The 20,539-nt window shown below is 42.5% G+C and overlaps 1 protein-coding gene across 2 annotated transcripts in view; it reads right to left on the reverse strand.

Moving 5' to 3' along the window:
• The window catches only part of Spt5 (Transcription elongation factor subunit Spt5), a 55,207-nt gene that overhangs the window by 32,167 nt on the left and 2,501 nt on the right, over positions 1 to 20,539 (reverse strand). For both annotated transcript variants that reach the window (XM_075875824.1, XM_037432727.2), the window contains exons 2-10: positions 18,047 to 18,309; positions 16,790 to 17,076; positions 15,239 to 15,376; positions 12,281 to 12,380; positions 9,975 to 10,109; positions 8,868 to 9,083; positions 3,193 to 3,257; positions 2,246 to 2,351; positions 17 to 92 (exon numbers count right to left, since the gene is read on the reverse strand). In XM_075875824.1, coding sequence (XP_075731939.1) covers positions 17 to 92; positions 2,246 to 2,351; positions 3,193 to 3,257; positions 8,868 to 9,083; positions 9,975 to 10,109; positions 12,281 to 12,380; positions 15,239 to 15,376; positions 16,790 to 17,076; positions 18,047 to 18,232 — 1,309 coding nt within the window. In that variant the 5' untranslated portion in view covers positions 18,233 to 18,309. The remainder of the gene's footprint in view (positions 1 to 16; positions 93 to 2,245; positions 2,352 to 3,192; positions 3,258 to 8,867; positions 9,084 to 9,974; positions 10,110 to 12,280; positions 12,381 to 15,238; positions 15,377 to 16,789; positions 17,077 to 18,046; positions 18,310 to 20,539) is intronic.

Below are 20,539 nucleotides of genomic sequence, written 5' to 3' on the forward strand. Positions count from 1 at the left end.
AATCCAAAAAGGATACACTCCAACTCCAGGCCTTCGGGCTGCTCCTCAAACTTTTCCAGTTCGGACAGCGTGGGCTTCACGCCATCGGCAATCTAGAACGACAGAATGGGGCGACGCGGAGCACTGAAACCCCAACTCAACATAGAGTGACAAATGTCAGCAGCTGCAGCCACTCCACTCGGAACGGATGCAACGAAGACCATGCCAACGTATGCAAAAGGGAGAAACGCATGATCTGCATGCAATCTAATGTGTACATGCCGATATCCGCACTTCTCAAAAACCACAACCAAATGAGTCTTCAATAAGTACCATACTTCCTCCCGCACAATTGACACGAAATGCAGAAAATTTGGAGCTACAGTCGGGGCACGGGTTAAGTACGACAATAACTTCAAGTGTGCAGCTTAACTTCCTGGCACTCTCATAGTAATGTAATTCACAGCCACGTGTGAGATTTTTTTCTGTCTTGATTTTAAAAATTTTTTTGCTTTACCGCCATTTATACCACGGGGTTCAGGCTATATGCAAAGAAATATGATGCTGTCAAAGTCGAAAAGGTTTCGCACGGATTTAACCAGCTACAAAATACGGAGCAACTGCTACCTTTCCAACATCTCACACACCATGCCAGTTGTACCATCCATCACTTGCTGAAATAAACATCAACACAATGGAATATTAAACTACCTAGACTAAACTTTCCTGCGTTCCACGGGAGTGGCAACATGTAGGAACAACTTTCGAAACAGCTCTTCTCCATAACGCCCAATTTTACAGTATTGCCACCTTCACAGCTTGTTTCCGGATGAACGAATGCAGTTTTTCTTCCTTGTATTTTTTTCTTTCTTTCTTCTATATTTCTTTCTTCTTAGAAACTGAACAGCTCTTCCAGATGTAGTACTGAACTTTCTAAATAACAAAATGTGATCTCCCAACCGAATTTCCGCAAAAATAAAGCAATGGTAAATGTGAAACTTTATGTTTTATACCAATGTTTGTTGAAAAAGACCAACACCTCTGTATGTTGGCTTGGCATTGCACTAATGTGCGGACACTGCAATCGACCATGCATGAGGCATTTTCAATACTGTGCAGCCCCTAAGCCAGCTGTAGCACCCCTGTCTCAAGAAGGCATTGGCCAAGAAGTTAGGCCAGTGTCTGGCTTTTTACAACATCAAAGAAAGCATAAATTTCATCATGAGCTTTCATTTTCCTCACAAAGAGTTCAAGGACCATTCACAGCCATAACCTTTCAATGATAGTAAGCAACCACAAACCAGACACAGTGTATTAAAGCTACTGTCCCACTTCATTACCGCTATGTACTGGTAAAAGAAAAACTGCATGAGTACAACCACATGTCGGCAAACTAACTTGTGAGGTGTCCCAGTCAGTCTCGCCAAGACTCAGGCCAGGCTGTCTGAGTAAGCCCGGCTGAGCAGTATGTTGATAAGTTTGAGCCCAAGAGAGTTCAGTTGAGAAACAATTTAGTGAGTCTGAGTGATTCCCATTAAGGCCGATTTCGGCAAGTCTTCAGTTCGAGTTATTCCTCAGAACAAGTTACGTTTTTCGAGTGAGTGAGCTCCGAACTTTTTGTCTACCTGTGATTACAATTACAGCCAACTTACTAGCAAGAAGATAACTCCAGTTCTAATGATTCAATGTGTGATGGGAAGAACAAGTACGTTGACATTAAATGAATGATTACAATCACTAAAGAGGTTTGCCCTTCCCCTTTAACCACTGCTGCAGCCATCATGTAAGACAGCACATGAAATCCTTATATAGATGTTCTATATGGCACTCTGATAAGTCTGTACTATTTCTGCACTATTTCACAGAGTACAGCATGGTCCACTGTTAAAGGGAACACTCGAATGCACACCATCAATATTCCTGGCCCTCTAAGAGCAAGTGGACTAATAAACAATCTTCATGCAAGCCAATAGTCTGCCGAGAAGAATTGCAACTTTTAACCACCAGTAGCCTTATGTATATCTAAGCCGCTATGATTCCGTAAGATAGCGAAATCTAAACATGCTGCTCACGCAGGTGTTCCCCCTTTAACAGTGGACCCTTCTGTACATGCACATTTCATAGATTTTCCATTGAATTTTCAAGACCCTATGGACAACACAAGGAATTATTGAAATGTTTATAGAACCCTTCAATATGGATGGGTGAAATACTAAGACTCAGGTCATTGCCACTGTTGGGAAATCTGCCCCGGTGCATCACTTACGATGGCAGACGTCGCGAACGCCTTGTAGAGGAAACCCTTGCGGCTGTAGCGGTTGCCCTCGAATATCAGAAAGTCGCCGTCAGTGGTGACTTCGCCACCCACCGCCCTGCAAGCAGAAGACAGTACACAATGGCTTGTACCGAGCGTTGCACAAAAGAATGCACTGGGTGCACATACGTTAGCGGCAGTTGAAGTATTTATGGCAGGGGTCCTCAAACTTTCGGCTTTGTGGAAACCTAATAGTTCGCTCGAGGTGCCACGAAGTGCCTCCCCCCTCTCCATATTTCGAACAATGTAACTGCACACAGAAAATCGTGAAAAGAAAGAAGGAGACAGAAGCACTGGCACTTTTACATCTTCCCGATCTGCACCACATCTGCATATAGTTTAAGCCATTTATGATTGCACGTGTTATCTTTAATTCCTCGCTCTTCAAGAGGAACTCGTGGTAATAAAAGGAGAGGCGTAGCAGTTTTTTGCACTGCATGCCACGAACAGTGACTTCATGGAAAAAAAATCTAGTGAATGTACAAAAGTTTGTGTTCGGCAAAAAAAAAGAAAAAAAAAAAGAAATGGCATGCACCAGTCACAATGTTACGACTGTGGGCCGCAGCACCATACAGACACTGACACACCAAAAGACACAAGTAATGCATGAACATGCCCAATGCATTCATTAAAATTCACTCAATTAGCCAATATCATTTGTTGACAAAAGGAGTCGATCAGGAAGATGAGTGGCTCTTGATGTTAAACCACGGCCCGTCATGCACATCACGCGAGAGTGGGAAAGTGGAGATGCAGTTTGAGAACCGCGTGCTTACAACGAAGTATTCACCACAACCCAATGGTTTTTGATAGCAGTTCAGATGAAAACCCAAGCCACAGCAGCCACGATTATTATCCCTGTGCTCAAGAACAGCCTTTCTAAGAACAGCTAGCATCACCTGATTGCATCGACGTCGAACAGCTTGGCTGCAGGTCTCTTTGATTTCTTGCGCTTTTCCGGCTCCTGGAAGAAAATACAAAAAGAACCTTCGTTTGTACAGAGCAAAGCTCAAAGAGCCTCACAATGTTCAAAGAGAATGACAACTGCCTTTTCTCGACCCCCAATCTCACGGAGCAATGAAAAGCACCCCCACGTAGTGCACTCAAACCTCGATATAACAAACCTGAGTATAACCAAATATTGGTTATAACGAAGTAAATGAAAAAAGTCTTCCTATAGATATAGTGTTTGTAATAAACCTTATAAGTTATTTTCAGATATAACAAACTTATCTTTGTGAAACATGAACAAACTTATTTTTGTAATATATGAACAAACTTATTTTTATAAAATACAAACAAACTTATTTTTGTAAAAGTTGCAACTTTGTTATAATGAGGTTTCAATGTGGTTGAACATGCAGCGGCTCATTCTAAAAGCCCGTGGATACTTTCTAAGCACAATTTCGCTATCTCCAAAACTACCAAAAAAATTGTTCCTTCTCCACCAATGCTAAGAAGCGTTAGCAATCCCTATGCCCTCTTCGCAAACAGTTCATAACACTCAACGTTCTGCTTTCACTGGAGTAGGTGCAACTGTGGTTAAGAACCTTAATTTCGACATTCTTAGCTGTTTTTGAATATAAAAAGCAAGTAGAGTAAGTTTCCTGAGCACTCATTGTGAAGTGAAGTCCCTTCACTGCTTCGCAAGGCAGGCGTTTCTGGTACTTTGCCGATTTGTCGGCAGGGGCTAATAAGTCCTCAGCCAGTACTTACCATGCAGCCGCTCATCAGCATCAGATCATAAATCAAGTAAAGACAGTGTGACTGTTCTGCTCAGTACAATTAAAATTTTATCTGCCAATTTAAAGTTGGAAAAGATTATAATAAAAAAATGTATTGCATTTCAGCACTAGTATGAAAATCATTAGCTGCATACACCGATAAAAGGTCAACCGATAATAATCATACGCCTCATCGATTTCTCGTTGTGTGGGGCGCCTGAAATCATTTTAAGTAACTTTGATGATGAAATAAGAACCTAAAGCCACATTTTAACGGGAAAAAAAGGGTTCATTTTAGCCGTTACAATACTACACAATATCTTCATTAGTAATCTCAATTCATTGCCTGAGCGATTGTTCTTTTAAGCAATCAAAAGTAGCTTTACTGGATGTTTACCGACTCTCTTCAGAGTAGACTATGAGTAGAACAGACTCAAAGCCTGGTTTTGCACACTGAAACACTAGAGCACTGTATTGTAGACCTGAGCATTTGCATTAACATAAACATGTTCATAAAAAACAAAATGCATTCATTGGCAATTTCCGCACACTTCCATATAACACACTTCAATAGCCAAACGCACTTATAACGATCACAGAGAGAACAATCTATCGGTTATACTGACCAGATTTCGGTGCAGTTATGATTTTTCTGTGCTATCGATTGAAATTGCGTCCACATATGCCGTATTTACTCGTGTAATCTTCGCACTCGCATAATTCTCGCACTCCCACATCGGCCAACAAAAATACGATTTCTTTTTTTTTTTTCTCGAGTAATTACCGCACCCCCAAAAACTGCTGAAATAATGTCGCCTGCTCTTTCTAGCCACTGATGATGATAGCGCACGCCATCTGACGCCATCTCTTAAGCATCAAGCGTACTATTGCACAGAGATTCAATCCAATTCAAGCCAAGCCGAAGTGGCCAGTGCGCGTTGTGGTGTTTTTTGTATGTTGTGTCGGTAATCTTGTCACGTTATGAGACGATACTGAAGCTGTACGGCTGCTTTCAAGTTGCAAGTGATAGATCATGCACTAAACAACAGCAACAGGGCCACCTGTAGGCTCTTCGAGTCTACGAGTTTTGTCTTCGCCACTAGTGACGGCAGCTGAAAGCCACCAAGACGCGTTGGGCCTGCCGTGTGCCTAAAGGTGGGATTGATAGAGAACTTTATTTCTTCAAAAAGAAACTGCGGACGATTCTGTTAAATAGCCATCAGCCCAAAACTTTTGGGCTCCTGTTGAGCGACGAACGCTAGCGCTACACCCGCAACGTCCCCAAGCTTTGCGTATGGTATTCTAATTTCCGACTATTTGCTTCCACTTTTTGTGTCGCAAATAAATCTTGTCTTGCGTTGAACCTCTGCTTTTATTGTTGAGGTAAGTTTTAATTAGTACTTCTTAAAGCTTGCTGTTAGTTGCTGGTGTGAGAATCCCGATTTGCGGCCACTTCGTTTTCTTTTTCGCTCAGTACGTTTCCGTAGAAAGTTTTCTATGCGTAATTCTTGCACCCCCCAACTTTTCATCGGTTTTCCACAAAAAAAGTGCAAGGATTATGCGAGTAAATATGGTACACAACATTTTTCAAAGCCTCCAACTTCTACCAAAAACACTTCAGACATGGTTGTAGTAGAAATATGGTGCATACGAAGTGAACAGAAAGTTCAAACAGGCCTTCTAAAGCATGAGTGAGGCACGCGCCTCGGTCCAGTTTACTTGCGACAAGATATCCTTGATCGGCGAGCACCACATGCTGATCTTAAAAGCTGTGAACAAGGCCGCTCACTTTCCAGACATTTCTTCGGTGGCACAATGGCAACGAAAAAAAAAGGAAGACATAGAAGGCAGCATGAAGCCTTGCGGTCAGCTTTTACTCGGCCAGCTCTTCAGACGGCATTCTCTGTAGCCATACGACCACCTATGATAAACCGAACATTTCCTTGGAATGCAAGAAGCTATAACTGTGGTAACTTTTCATATCATAAAAGTTAACGGCACCCTCCAACTTGTTGACGCCACAATGTGCTGCAAAAGGTCTTCCGCCTTTTCAATTACAGCAGAGGCCAGTCCTAATGATTATGACTTATTGTCGCAGCGCCTTCATGGATAAGCACCACAAAAAAGTGAAGGCAAGGTGGCGGTCGGTGACGAACATGCTCTTATGCCTTATCCCCAGCAACCTTATGACAGCCATCTGCTTGGCTGCGCGCCTGGTGTAGATCGTGTGTTCCTATTTACGGTGGTATGAATGCACTACGCTGCTGTTTGCAAGTTCATCGCCGCTGTGTCGTACAACGCCACTTTATTAAAGTATGCATCACTTGGTAGAAATGAAATTATCTCATTTATGTAGAACCACGCGGGCACCGAGAAATGTCGATGTACTGACATGTCTTATTGGGCAACAACATAAAGTACACATCGCTTGTTAAATGCTAGTCTTCACTGCGTTCAGCCAACAGACTCCTGGCCACACCCATGCACGATCCGGCATGAAGCAGGCATGAAGAATGCACAGCCTTGCGCATATGGCATACAGCATGCGTCCCGATAGGTAGTGTACTCTAGAGATGGTGACAGCGTGAGCCGAGTAGGCGATGCGTTGCACGCAATTAGCCAGGAATGATCAGCTCCACGTGGCTGAACCGCGCTTCTGTGAAACGTTGCCAAGGCAGTTTAATTTCTTTGTAAGCCCACAGCGGGTGTCGCTTCATGCCATGAAAAGGCTCAACTTGTCGCCAGAGAGGTCTTTAGCACTTTTCAATGAAAATGCACAGAGAAAAAAAAACATGGCTTAGTCGCTGACTGCACATTTTGAATGGTGACTCCATACACAACGAATTACAGTTGAACCCCTTTATAAGAGGCATGCTCTGGGCAGCAGTCCTTGTCTTTTATATGAGATGCCTTTTATAAATAGAGTACCTCGTACGCGTTTTCTTATCAACCCGAATTTTACTGTAGGTCCACTGGCGTCTCTTATGCCCATTTGTCTCTTAAATCAGTGTCTCTTATAAAGGGGTTCGACTGTACTAACATAATGATAACTTCTCACGGCCCTCTTGAGTTCGTCATAAGCAGGTTAGATTGTATAACAAAGCATTTATGTTTTTTAAACATCAAGTTTATGAAACAATTAATTTTTGTTTAGACAAAAAAAAAACTGACTGAAAAGCCCCCATACGAGGGTAATATATGAGTGGGGGAGAATGAGACAGGCATCTGTTATATGTTTTGCCTTTCAGGACTTGAAAGAAAACTATAATGCAGATGGAGCCAAACAATCTAAAAATTCATTTTGACACAAATAACACGTAACAGTCAAAATTGCCACAATATCACTGCAAATAACAAGAAAAAGAATATATTAAGATTAGTTGGCAAGTTGTGCGTGAAAGAGATCTTATTTTCTAAGTCTGTGTTCCATGACTACATCTGAAGTACATTATGTGCTTCTGATGTCGATACGACGAAACCAGTTTTTATCCACAGATTCAATACACTCAAACCTCATGATAACAAAGTTCTATCTTACAAAAAAATAAGTTCTGTATATCAGAAAGTTTGTTACAAAGGTCATTCATAACACTGTATATATTGCAAGATTGTTGTTCAATTACTTCGATACAGTCGCCAAGAAATTTTTTGGACTCCAAACATTCGGACATGTTGGATATTTAAGACTTCAGAAATGCACCATCAAGGTTCGCATTGCACTAATGCATTTTCGTGACCAATTTTTCGGAGAAATTTATGTTTCAAAGTTCGCCCCGTCGCGGGATCGAATCCCGGCTGCGGCGGCTGCATTTCCGATGGAGGCGGAAATGCTGTAGGCCCGTGTGCTCCGATTTGGGTGCACGTTAAAGAACCCCAGGTGATCAGAATTTCCGGAGCCTTCCACTACGACATCTCTCATAATCATATGGTTGTTTTGGGTTGTCAAACCCCACATATGTTTCAAAGTTCGATTTTCGGACCAAAATGTTTGTTTTGATCTATGCCGCTCGATTTTGAAAGTCCACCATGTTGGATTATTTGTTGGCTTGGTCGAGTTTAGCTAGCAGTGGCTAGTTGGGTGGCCTCCAAGATTGGAAGCGTGCACAATCTTCCAATTTTGGAGGCCAAGTCACATCTTCCTTGGCTAGCAAAACGGCAAAACTTTTCTTTTTCAGTCAACCTTTATCATCATCATTAATACCCCCGACCCCGCGGCAGGTTGTTTCTATTTTCTGAGCTTTTGTTTTCATGGTCGCAATTGTGCTCGTGGTCGCGTTAGTTGTGTGCCAAGTGTGTTTGAGCAGTCGTGCACGTCACATGCTGTTCGCGACTGCTTGTAGCACTCTGTGGTCATTGTGCTTGGTTACCAATCTGGAACACACTGGTCTGATCGCGGCCATGACAGTAGCGTTTTGATGGCGGCGAAATGCTAGAGGCTCACATTCTGTGCGGTGTCGGTGCAGGTAAAAGAAGCGCAGACCGTGTTGTCGAATCCCACCAAACAGGCGAGACGTTGCATGCATCTTTTTGCGACCGGCATAGAGCTTTGTTAGTTTCGTTCCATAGAGCCATCAACTGCTGCCTGCAACGGTGGGCGGCAGCGAATGCCAACAATCTTACCGTAGCCCAAATAGAACCAAATTACCTCGTCCCCAAGAACAGCATGACGCAAGGTATTACTGAGGATTTTTTAAAGCCTTTTTTAATCCAAATGAACTTTATTTTCATGGCATGACTATTTTTTCGGACTATTTCGCGGTTTCTGCCAGGCTTGGAAAATCGGTCGGTGACTGTATAACCAAAATTTCGTTATATCGGTATTAATTATTGAATAGAAAAGCTTCACTCACATTCGAAGCGGACCGCAGGGCCCCTCGAGGACGGGTGTAGTCGACACGCGGGAGCAGCTTCAGGTTGACCTGCCCTTGGGCGGTGTCCACGTAGTCCACCTGGGCGAGGTCGTCACGGTAGATGCCTCGCTTGAGGCGAACCCACTGCTTGGGGCGCAGCTGCGCCTGCTCGCGGGTCACCCGCAGCACGTCCGTCATCTCTTTGATCGGCACCATCTGTGGTAGAGAGAGAGAGAGAGAGAGAGAGAGAGAGAGAGGTGGAATCAACCACTAGTCAGCTTTCTCAATACCTGGTGGAAATTTCGGAGGCCCATATAGCTGGCAATGCGGGGCACTAAGAGACAGGCGAAAACTGGTGTACGTATTAATTTACTGTCTGTGACGACTGCAGCGAATTCTGAATGAATGATTTCCAGTAAAGTTTAAAGACGTCAGAGATAACACTGGTACTTGTAATTACATGGCCCATGCATGATTATGCGACATCTGCCATTCCCTGCGTCAGTTATTAGCACCTAGCAAATCTTACAGGGGTCCTGGCACACTTTGTTGGCTTTGTCACAAAACGCTGCCGATTGGTATTCGAGGCTCTCAAGAACACATGAGCTACAAGTTATAGTGCAGCATGTGGCCTGAAATTCACTATTGACTCTCAAATTCAGCTATAAATCGTTCCCCCCTCCCCCTTTTTTTTTTCTACAAAAGATGCCATACACCCAAATGACCACACCATGTATTCAAACTTTCCCGGCCATTGGCTGCTTTTGGTATCATGAGGTGCACACTTACCGAAGTTGCCTGATATAGCGTCTGCTTGTGCACGGATGACCGTACTGATGAGATCTGATCTATAAAAGAATTTTTTCTCAGCTGCCATCTTTTTTTTTAAACAGCACAGTAGCCCACATAACTTTTGTCTCCGATGTCGCCTTCTGAAATCTGTCCGTTACATCGGCTACGTGAGGATTGGAATGGGACTTAAGATGGCCACTGCCCATTATTGGGCTGTCCTTTTAGCCATCTACGGTGAGTATCGGAACACACCCAATGCCAGCGAAAAGGCTAGAACTGAACAAGAAGAGCAATGTGCAACAAAAGAGTACTGACCATCTGCTGGTAGAGGCCGATGCGCAGGTTTCCGATTCCCTGGATGCATTGCTTTACGTGGGTGTGCTTGTAGGCCTCAATGTAGACGTAGCCCTTGACGCCCTCTGGAGCCACCACGCTACGGATTTGCAGTGGCTGTGCGATGACGAGAAGGAAAATAAAAGACAGTGTCAGCTCAACAGCAAAGCAAAGAATTCAATAGCAACAAATTGAAATGTTATAAACTCACACCTCATAATAGAAGTCACATCTGCACCCAAAAGACTTCAATGTATACAAATTTTCGTTATAAACGTATATTCATGACACTGCATTCATTACAAAACTGTTCCTCACTATAACCAATAATTCATTACATCCATGTTCGTTATATCAAGGTTCGAGTGTACAAAGTTGACCTAGCAGCTAAGTCCTTTAAGAGGACAGGGTAAACAAAAAATTATTTTTTTCTTTTTGCACTATTTGAAATCTGCTACCTTTTCAGAACCGGAATTGGTCGTTTGTTTGCCTCAGTGAGTTTTTTTCCCTCCTCTAAAAATGGCATATTTCAAAACTTGTGTGATGGCCTGCCATGCCCTCATTCTTACATAACAAGGGATTCCTTGCAGTTCAAGCATCACAGCAATATGGAAAGGTTACAGTTTGCGAGCTCGAGTGCATTTGGCACATTCAGAAAAAAATGGGCCCAGAACTGCGAAAATGAAAGAAAGCAGAGACATCAAGCTTTCTGTTGGGAAACCTATACCTGGCCGGAGACGTCTTAGTAGTGCCATCATTGGTAAGCACCAAAACTATTATCGTTTGGCCATTGAAAGACATAGAGCCACCTTGAAAAACGTGCGAAAAGCTATCCGGGCCACATATTTTTCCATGGCATCAAATGATAGCAATTCATTCAACGGCCTTTTCCCGTTGGACGCAGAAACTTGGTGTAAGTTCAACAAAGCCCAGTTGAATGATGAACTATTCGTTCATAAAGAACACCTTCCAGCATCTGTTATTGAGGCTGTAAAGCCAAATTATCTGGAACTAGCTCATCCAGAATTACTTGCTAAATGTATCTATAGAAAAACTCAAAACCTTAACGAGTCGTTCAATTGACATTGGAGAGAGCCCTCTAAAACGATTTTTCCTAGGACACCAAACACTGAAAATATGCAATTTTGATGCTGTGCTCACTTTCAATGATGACAATATAGCTTGTGTGATTGTGCTAAACTCTCCTGGAATTTCGCCAGGGCACTGCACAGTTCAGGGCTCACACACTGCATCAACACTACTTTGCTAACAGGGCTGCATTGCAGGTGACAAAAAAGGCTCACCAAACAAGACGCCCGCGCGCGCCCCCCCACCCACCCGCGAGCGCACCCGCAAGGCTCTGGCCGCGGGGTTGCTTGGCTCATTACACTTCTAAGACGAAGGTCGACACACACACACACACAAACACACACACACACACACACACACACACACACACACACACACACACACACACCCACCCACCCACCCACCCCCACACCCACACACACACACGCGCGCACGCACACACACACAAAGATATTAGTGAGGAATATCTGGCTGGTGCCTATAGAATGGGCCCGTCAATTTGCTGTTATCTTGTTGTAGTTTTGAAATAATGGCCATTTTTATCTTTAAGTACAATTATCTCAAAACATGCTTTTTTTGTACTTATACTTATGTCCCTTTAGCTCAGCAACCACAGTATCTAGAATCATAGATTTCCACCAGTATTTAGATAACACAATAGGAAATATATTAAAGCAGAATTATTGTTGTGTGAGAAAATGCTGTTCTTCAACACATCTGATGGCTATTACAGAGTGATAATTAGGTACCTGAAATAAAAAATTTACAAAAAATTAACATTAAAATTGTCAGCGCTAAATTTACTTCAGTAAAAAGAGGAATCGCTTATGATTGCAACAATAGTAAATAGTTACTGTAACTCACATGGTTATAGAGAAAAAGGTACATAAACTTCACCTAAAATACATGGCGTGTATCATGCTTACGCTGTTGAACCATAAGCTGCATGATCCTAAGTTATCTCCCAACACGGACAAGTGAGTCATCAAGACACGAATCCAAGTGAAGTTCCATTTCGATTTTGTCAATCTGTGTCTACGCAGGCACCTCGTGTATGGAAAAATCTTCTCAAACTAGCTGCTTTTCGTATCATTTCTATTTTCTTTCCAGTTTCTGTGTTGGTGTTCCAAGTCGTCAGTGGGCAAGTGAGGCCCATAATATGTGACACGCCAAGTCTTCGTTTACGCACTACAACACACCTCTTCCGAGTACTGGTAGGCAATGAACTTGCGCATCATCTGCAGGACTGTTGATTTCTCTTCACCAATCCTGCACTTGACCATCCACAAGTTGGGATCCCTGCACAAAACGTGGAGACAACGTGGAAACCACTGCCAGACACAAGATCACTCAAGCAGACTATCAGGCATTCAAATTGATGTTAACGCTCCAGTCAAGTGGCTTTATGAAAGAGCACTTAAACCCACTAAATACTTCATTATGCAAGCCGCCATCAAAGCTGGAGTATTAGATTCTTCGTTCTATGGACAGTTCTTGTTGCTATGGCATATGCTGGAGCAACGTAATACTAACAACAGTTAAATGTTGTAACAAAACTAGTGACCCTTTGATCACCCTTCCCTGCATAGTTTTCAGCATGTTCATGGTGGCAAAGTGGTCTTTTTACGTAACGACTCTGCTTGCGTTGGCTAAGTAAAGAGCATTTTCACAGCAGGAACTCAAGAGGAATGTGTTTTGTGTAGACATGTGCGAATAGGAAATTTTAGATTCGAAGCGAATATTGATCTGGTTGAATAATTCAAATCGAATTCGAATGGTACATATTATAAGAGAAGTTGAGCATATTCGTCAGAATGCAACTTTCTTGCCCAATAGCTCTTAAAAATTGAAAGGAGGCATGAAAAAATGCCATTCTTTTTGGTTCAAAATGAATAGAAACAACTTTGAACAGTAGCAGGATTTCATTTTTAGTATATTGCAAGTGATAACCTGTAAAAAAAAAAATGTTACGCTTTAAAATTCACTACACTTAGAACATAAGCCAATATAACAAGCTTTTAAACATAAAAAGTTGTGAATCAATGAAAGGGTAATACCGTATTTACTTGCATAATGAACACATTCGCATAATAAAAGCACCCCTAACTTCAGTCGACAAAATTTGGATTTTTTTCTTCCCCTGCGCAACAAATGCACCCCCTACATTCATCCACTGCAGTCCCACTAACCGGCACCTGGTGCCTCCTCATCCATTGAAACTCTTCCCTTTTTTTATTATTAGGCCGACCCTTCACGGCCACCTCAACTCACCCCCCCCCCCCCCGGTCTTTTTTATCTGAGCGCCATAGCAAGGTTCCCTGTGCGAGTGTAGAGACATCGCAGCTGATAAGCAAAAACCGAGCGAAGGTCACGAAACAGCCTCCACCAACTGACAGTCGCTTCTTGCAAATACGAAACTGTAAGGCCCAACGGTGTGCACGCGATTTTTGAGCGACAACGAAAGGATTTGCTGTCGTGAAGGGTCATTCATCGTTACTGCGTCGCAGGTTTCTAGAAAACCAGAAAAAAATCGCTTGTCACCCAGAAAGAATCGTGATGATTTCCGCAACATGGTAGCACTGACAATTCTCGCTTCACTTCTTCTCGGCACGTACAGGAACTTCTCAAGTGGAAGCGAGGCGGCGGCCGTATTTCGTCGATAATCTTGTTATCGAGGGTTTGTTTCAATGCTTTGGGAGTAGCTTGCTGCAACACTGGTTACTTGCTACAATGTCAACGGCGTCATCGCGGTCGTCATGCGAGGTTGCTGCGAAGTTGGCAAAGTGCATCATAGCGCATGCTTCTGTGCGCCCCCTCGAGATCACAGCAGATACCACTGTTGTGGTTAAAGGATTGTGAGAAAAGATAGCCACAAGACGTTTTTATGGCGTGCGCGAGTGGCGGGGGATAGCTTGCAGAAAATAGCGCCATCGACCAGCGAAGATGAGTAAGGTGCAACAAAGAAGTTGTTTCTAAATAGTGTACACGTATGTTAATTGCAAAAGGCTAAGAGACCTAACTTTTTTATTTGTATTACCACATTTCTTGCTGATTCCAAAAACGTTTTCATCAAATTTAACCCCGCATAATAAATGCAGCCCAAACTTTGCTCTGATTTTCCGAGAAAAAAAAAGCATTCATTACGCGAGTAAATACAATATTCAAAGCACTCAAATATTTGCACATGACTACTTTTATATGTAGGGCCATTCTATAGCATAGAGAGATGTTATAGGGCCTCTCCTTAATGTAATGATTTTATAATATCATTGCAATAGACAACTTACTCCACACCAGCCTCTGTGGACATGCCATTAAACAAACAACTTCTTTGCGGCTTCTGCTATCAACAGACGGCACCTGCTTGCCAACTTGCAACATCAGAGCTTCAGCGCGGCTTGGCTAAAGTGGGGGCCCTTACCCAGTCAGGTGTCACTTCTAAGCTTTGGAAGGCTCAAAATAATATATTTCATTTCCTACGCATTTCTACCTCTCGCCTTTTCTGCCGCCAAGTTCGAGGAACTTGTCGCAACAATACAGCCCTTTAAGAAATGCCCATTACACATGAGTGCCACAACAAGATCTTGAAAATTGCTAAGACCAGAAAACTGCAAAAGCGCTGACATGTGGTAACTAGGATTATTAGATTGCTGTATCACATTTACAAAATTGTAGGTCGAGCCATTTTGTTTTATTTGAAATTCCTAGAATCAAAAACTAGTTACGGTCGTAAAGTCTTTCTAAAAATGATCTCGGCGTAGTTGCATGAGGCCAGCTTTACTGCATAGCTTTTCAGAACTGCCGTGAAGCCACCTTGGCACAACAGAATTACATTTTGTTTTTGTTTTTTTTGCAAAGACATTGTAAATAACTTTTTTTTATGAAATGTGCCTGTGCTCCTTTTATTTTTTGCCATGCGACTTTAGGCAGGGGGTGGGGGGGGGGGGAAATTGACCTGCATTCGAGTCAACTTACAGTTGTGTAAATACAGTATCTACAATAGTTTCCAAAATAATTACTAGATTCTTCTACCTGGAATATTTTCAAGTGCTTTCAACTGTAATATTACAGGTTCTTAGAGACCACTGTATTTTCTGTGCATTGTGGCCTTGTCACAAGTTCAGCAGAAATGAACATTAAGATTTGACTCTACTCACTTGACGCCAGGAAGCAGGGTCTGCTGGGCAATCTCATCGGAGAGCTCGACGTCAGCCTCCCGGTAGCCACCCTCAGCGGCTGTGGTGTCGGCATACTTGCGCCTGTAGTAGTCTTCGATCTCGTCTTCTTTCTGAGACCTTTAACAACAAAAGAAAGGCCGCTGTGATTGCAAGATACGATGATAAAATACCAAATAAAGAGGAAAAAATGTAAGGAATGCAGTACAGTTGATGTCAGTAAGCCACAGAATTTAAGGTACTCTAATGAGATAGCAAACATCAGCACAGTGAACATAAAAAAGAAACATTAGTAATATTGCCAACGCATAAGCACAAGTTAACCAGAGCGATGTCGACGAAGTATATTACCATATGGCTGTGAAATAAATTACTCAGTCAATCAATCAATCAATCAACCCCATTTCCTTTGTATAGGGAGGGTACAGGAATAAAAGCTCAAGGAACTTGAAGTGGTCCAGATCCCATTACAAGTGGGAAAAGCAACATGCATGAAGAGTACAAAATGAACTGAACAAGTAAAACATGTCATCAAGCAATGAAAAAATTATGCAAGAAAGCGCTAAACGGTCAAGAGTATTTGTTTAGTCATGAAATAATGGTAAGATTCATAAATGGCAAGCAGTAGAAGTCATAACATGCTGAATAACTTTACAGCTATGTAACTCAAATACAACTTTAGAAGTACACACAGCTTTTTCTTTCATAAGATAATAGATGATTCAAACAATTTATAACTTGAGATGTTCTCTTCACGCAAATGTGCCGGAATTCATTAGAACAATAAAATTTATTGCGTGGCGTGCATGTCATGCTGGTCATTGCTATTACTAGTCACTTTTGTAAAACAATAGCCCTTTCCTAATGAATGCTATATTTTCAACCTTTTTGCAGTTTCTCATAACGCATAATGCCTCCGATAATTTTTTAAAATACAAAATCATGAGCTACAACAAACAACATTTATACAGAATCAGCTGCACATAAAACACATTCCTACTTAGGCTAACCAATGCAAACTAACATTCTATGTTGCTTCAATCAACATTAACAAGAACTCACGTTCATTTTCGAGTTAACTGACACTAGCATGAAGTGTTCTATCACTTCCTCTATCACTGATGTTGCATCTTACAAACATGTAAAATGAACTTGGAAGTTGCGAGCTCAAAAGGTTGGAGTGAATCATGTAGTATTACATGATATTAAGTGCAAACGTAGGATGAGTAGACAAAACCAAGCACTGCATGCTTATTCTTCTATCCTCTATCTTGTGCTTGCCCTCAGTACCATAATGAGCTTGGAACAAATACAAGTTTGTGCACTCACAACAGGATCCAGGCCCATGTAAAGACAGGCAAGACACTATGCCACAATACATACAGTAAAGCCTGATCAGTTCAAGAAATATTTATATCCGGGAATTTACTTGGTCACTCAAGTGACTGTTTGTCACCACCCCACTTCAAACAGGCTGTCATAGAAAGTCATAAAAAGCCGTCCTCGGCCTAACAGCGCGGTCTATTTGCTTACGTGAGCATCATCTGCAGGCGCCGATGTGAGTTCAGCTCCTTGGACGACGTCTCCTCTGCGGGCCGGTGCGAGTCGATCATGTCCTCGGCACCGTCCTCCCACTCTTCCTCATCTTCCACCTCGTCGTCTACCTCGGCCTCGTCCAGGATGAAGCCGCCGAAGCGCGCCTTCTTGCGCCGCTTACGCCTTGCCTCATCCTCTTCGTCTTCTTCCTCTTCTTCGTCATACTCCTCCTCTTCCTCGTTCAGGTCCTCGCCCTCAGGCTCTTCCTCAGGCTCTGGCTCCTCCTGTTAAACAACAAATTGAATCCCATTATGAGAAGAATAGAATACCTGGTGATACATCAGCAGTTTGTCCTGAACACATATTATACCAGTCTGAACGACGTATTACGGAAGCTAAGCTCTGTCAGCTGGATTCACGGCCGCTTAAAGAAGAGAAGATCCTGGGACCTTGCCCGACGGTCTCCCATACGCGCCAAGCCACGAAAGCCCTCTTGTACTTCTTGAGGACCACCAGACTTCACGACTGCTTGTGAAAAAACAGTGTGAGACCGTGCTGTGCAGTCTCGAGCTGACTATTCATCCTTCGCTTTCTTACTTCCTTTCTTTTCTACCTCTTTCCTTTCTATTAGTCTCCCTTTCTCCCACCCCAAGTGTAGGGTAGCCAATCGAGCCAAACTTGGTTAACCTCCCTGCCTTTCTTCTCTATTTATCTCTCTCTCTCTCTATTGCCAGTGACATTAAAGAAAGTAAAGTGGGCTGTGAGAGACATTTCTTGTCCTTTAAGAGAAACCTGAATAAAATAAATAGACTTGTTTAGTTTTTCAAGCCCAAGTCAAGTACACAACAGTTTTTCTTGTAGGCTAATTCGAAAAAGAGACAAAGCCGGCCCACTATTGCTTCCAAAGACAGGGAAAAAAACAGCTCAGCAGAAAATGAATATTTTTGTATAGCTGGATATTATAATTTGCAAGTGGGTATGCCCTATTAGTCAAATCGTTGTCATGCGATGTATCAAAGCCACCTTGCTTAATTTAGAGAGGCTTTCTACGGGCAATGTACAGGAAAATAGCACCTATTTGCTTGCATGCTGCACACACTTGCAGTGTGAAACTTCACCAACTTTATCGTTGCTATCCAAGAAACACAGAATGAAAGGCTAACGTGGGCCGAACGATGCTGTCTTCATGCACAGACGCAACAGAGACGTCTTTCGTCAACAATTCGTTTACAATTACTGGTTATTACATGTTACCTCAGCGCCTTCGGGTACTTCTTCGGCTTCAGCGATGCCGACCCCGCTTCCAGCCTCGCTGCGAGCCTCTTCTTCTTCTTCCTCCTCCTCCTCTTCCTCTTCTTCTTCCTCCTCGGCCCGCTCGCTGGCCTGGAAGCTGCGTTCACTCTCATTGTCGGAGTAGTTGCTTGCCTCGCTGTCCGACATGGCTGCTGTCACCGCCGGCGCGCCTCCACTGGCCCTCAGAGACAACAGACTTCTCTAGGCAAGACCTCTTGTCTCACCTGCACCGAGAAAAACATGAGGTTCACGAAAGTGCCTTTTTTTTTTTTTGAACAAATCACCAAGCCCTTTCGTATCACATTGTTATTTCAACTGTCAGCGAAAGCGGGCATAATTTTTTTGTACTATGGACCTCAGGTAAAAAAAATGTTTACACGTTTGTGGAAATGAATGCACTCCTGCTTCCGATTCCTCATGGGTGAGCGCTACAAACTGCCACACCATCCCGAAGAAGCCAAAGACAACGCCGAAAAGCCAAAAGCCAAGCAGCATCACTAAATAGCAAACTGGCCTGCGGCAGTGCAAGAGAAGGTAAAGCACTGTCAATGAGCTGAGCTCCCCTTCGGCTGCGCTCAACTCATTTCTTGACGAGTTTTAAAGAGAAAAGCATGAAGAAGACCAGCTTTTACACCGCCTGGAAGCAGATTAAGAAAGGATTCGTTCTCACAAATTATCTGATATTATAGAATTTTGTAGCAAGATGACATGTTATGGCCTACATTACTTTGCACCATTGCTTGAGTGGTTTTTAACAAATTCCGGAGCTCCTCTCCAATCGGTTAAACGGGGGCAGGCGAAGCTAAATGTTGGCGTGCCTCACAAACAGCTTTTCTTTGCTTCTAAATAGCAGCCGTTCTCAACACTGTCTTCGGGCTGAACTGGCATGGCCTCTTTCATGTCTGTACTAGCATTTGTATGCCTGTAGAATGGCCCAAAGATTATACCGTCAAGCAATTATGCAAAAGTGGGTGAGGAATTCTGTTTTTTTGAAGCTGAAATTTTTCTAAAATGTGCAATTCCTCATTGCTTTTAGTCCACTCAGCCTAAATATTTCAACGAAGCAGACAGAGAAAGTGTACTACTTCCCAATTACTTTTTGCACTGGCAGTAGAATGCATTCTTATATTCATATGCTTCAGTTTGGCTCACATTGGGCAAGCACCAGCTTAGATTTTTCTAAACACTCGCTTTCGGACCAGTGGGGACTTGGGTTTAAACCCCAGCCTCAGAAAAATAAAATTTACTTTGTATTACTTATTATTCTATCGGTGCACATGTGCCAGCTATAGGTGATGGGGGTTTTCAAAACACCAACAACTACACAGAACACTCAACACAAGCGCTGCTTGAAAAACAAAAGATGCCAAGTCGCCTGCCTTGCCTAAGCCTCTCACCGTAAACTTTGCCTAAAATTAGCTAGCCATGAAGTGGTCTCGCCACCTCCATATCTAACAATGCAAGAAAGCATGACCTTTAAGATTAGATTTTACAACTTGTTGGGAGAGAAAGGGGACATTGCAAAAGACATGAACTAAGCCAAATAGAACTTAAAAAAAAAACAGAAAAATAACCGTGTTACAGCTGAAATTTAGACCACAATGTATAATACTGCTATCAAGTATATACAAAAACTGAGCAACAGTAGATGAAAGATGTTATTTTTTTGTTTTTGTAAGGAACATATGCAAGTCTTTTTAAGTTTTAAGCACGCAACACAGAATGCAAGTGCAAAAAAAAAAAGCGGGGATCACATGCTTTCAACAACGACTACAAATGGAAGATGGCGGTAAGTGGCAATACTTTTGCTCAATGCCACTTTTTGCATTGAACATTAAAGGAACCGACAATCGATTTTAAGGGTACCCATTTTGTCTAACGCAATGAAAACCTTACAAGTCCGAGTGCATAATCACAGAATGGTGATGTGGAAAATACCGTGACACATTTCTAATCGGAATTTTTCTATCAGCGGCAAATATGAAGTCACATGCACACATGACAACACATGCGGCAAACAGTGAGCACGTCCAATGTCCAAGTGTGGTGGTTTACTGTGCATCCGTCGCACCTTGACATGGCCCACTGGTTGTATGTGAATGGAATGGAATGAAAAAACTTTATTTGCTGTTTGTGAAGGTACCGAGGGTTCTCACTATGCATCTATCTTTACCTTGTGAGTAGTGCAGAATAACGCAGGGATAGATAATATTTTATAGACACTCTAATTCTGAGGACTACACACTAAACCCTTAATATAACGAACCTGGACATAATATGATGATGGTATTAACAAAGTAAATGAAGAATAGTCTTGCAATAGCTGTAGTGTTGGGAATATACTTTTATAACGAATTTTTGGTTATAACAAAGTTATTTTCGTGTAAGATGCAGCTTTGTTATAATGAAGGTTGAGTGTAATTATGGCATGCTTGACAGCATCAGACTTCATAA

The sequence above is a fragment of the Rhipicephalus microplus genome, chromosome 10 (genome assembly GCF_043290135.1).
Source record: "Rhipicephalus microplus isolate Deutch F79 chromosome 10, USDA_Rmic, whole genome shotgun sequence".
In the NCBI taxonomy this organism is placed as follows: domain Eukaryota; kingdom Metazoa; phylum Arthropoda; class Arachnida; order Ixodida; family Ixodidae; genus Rhipicephalus; species Rhipicephalus microplus.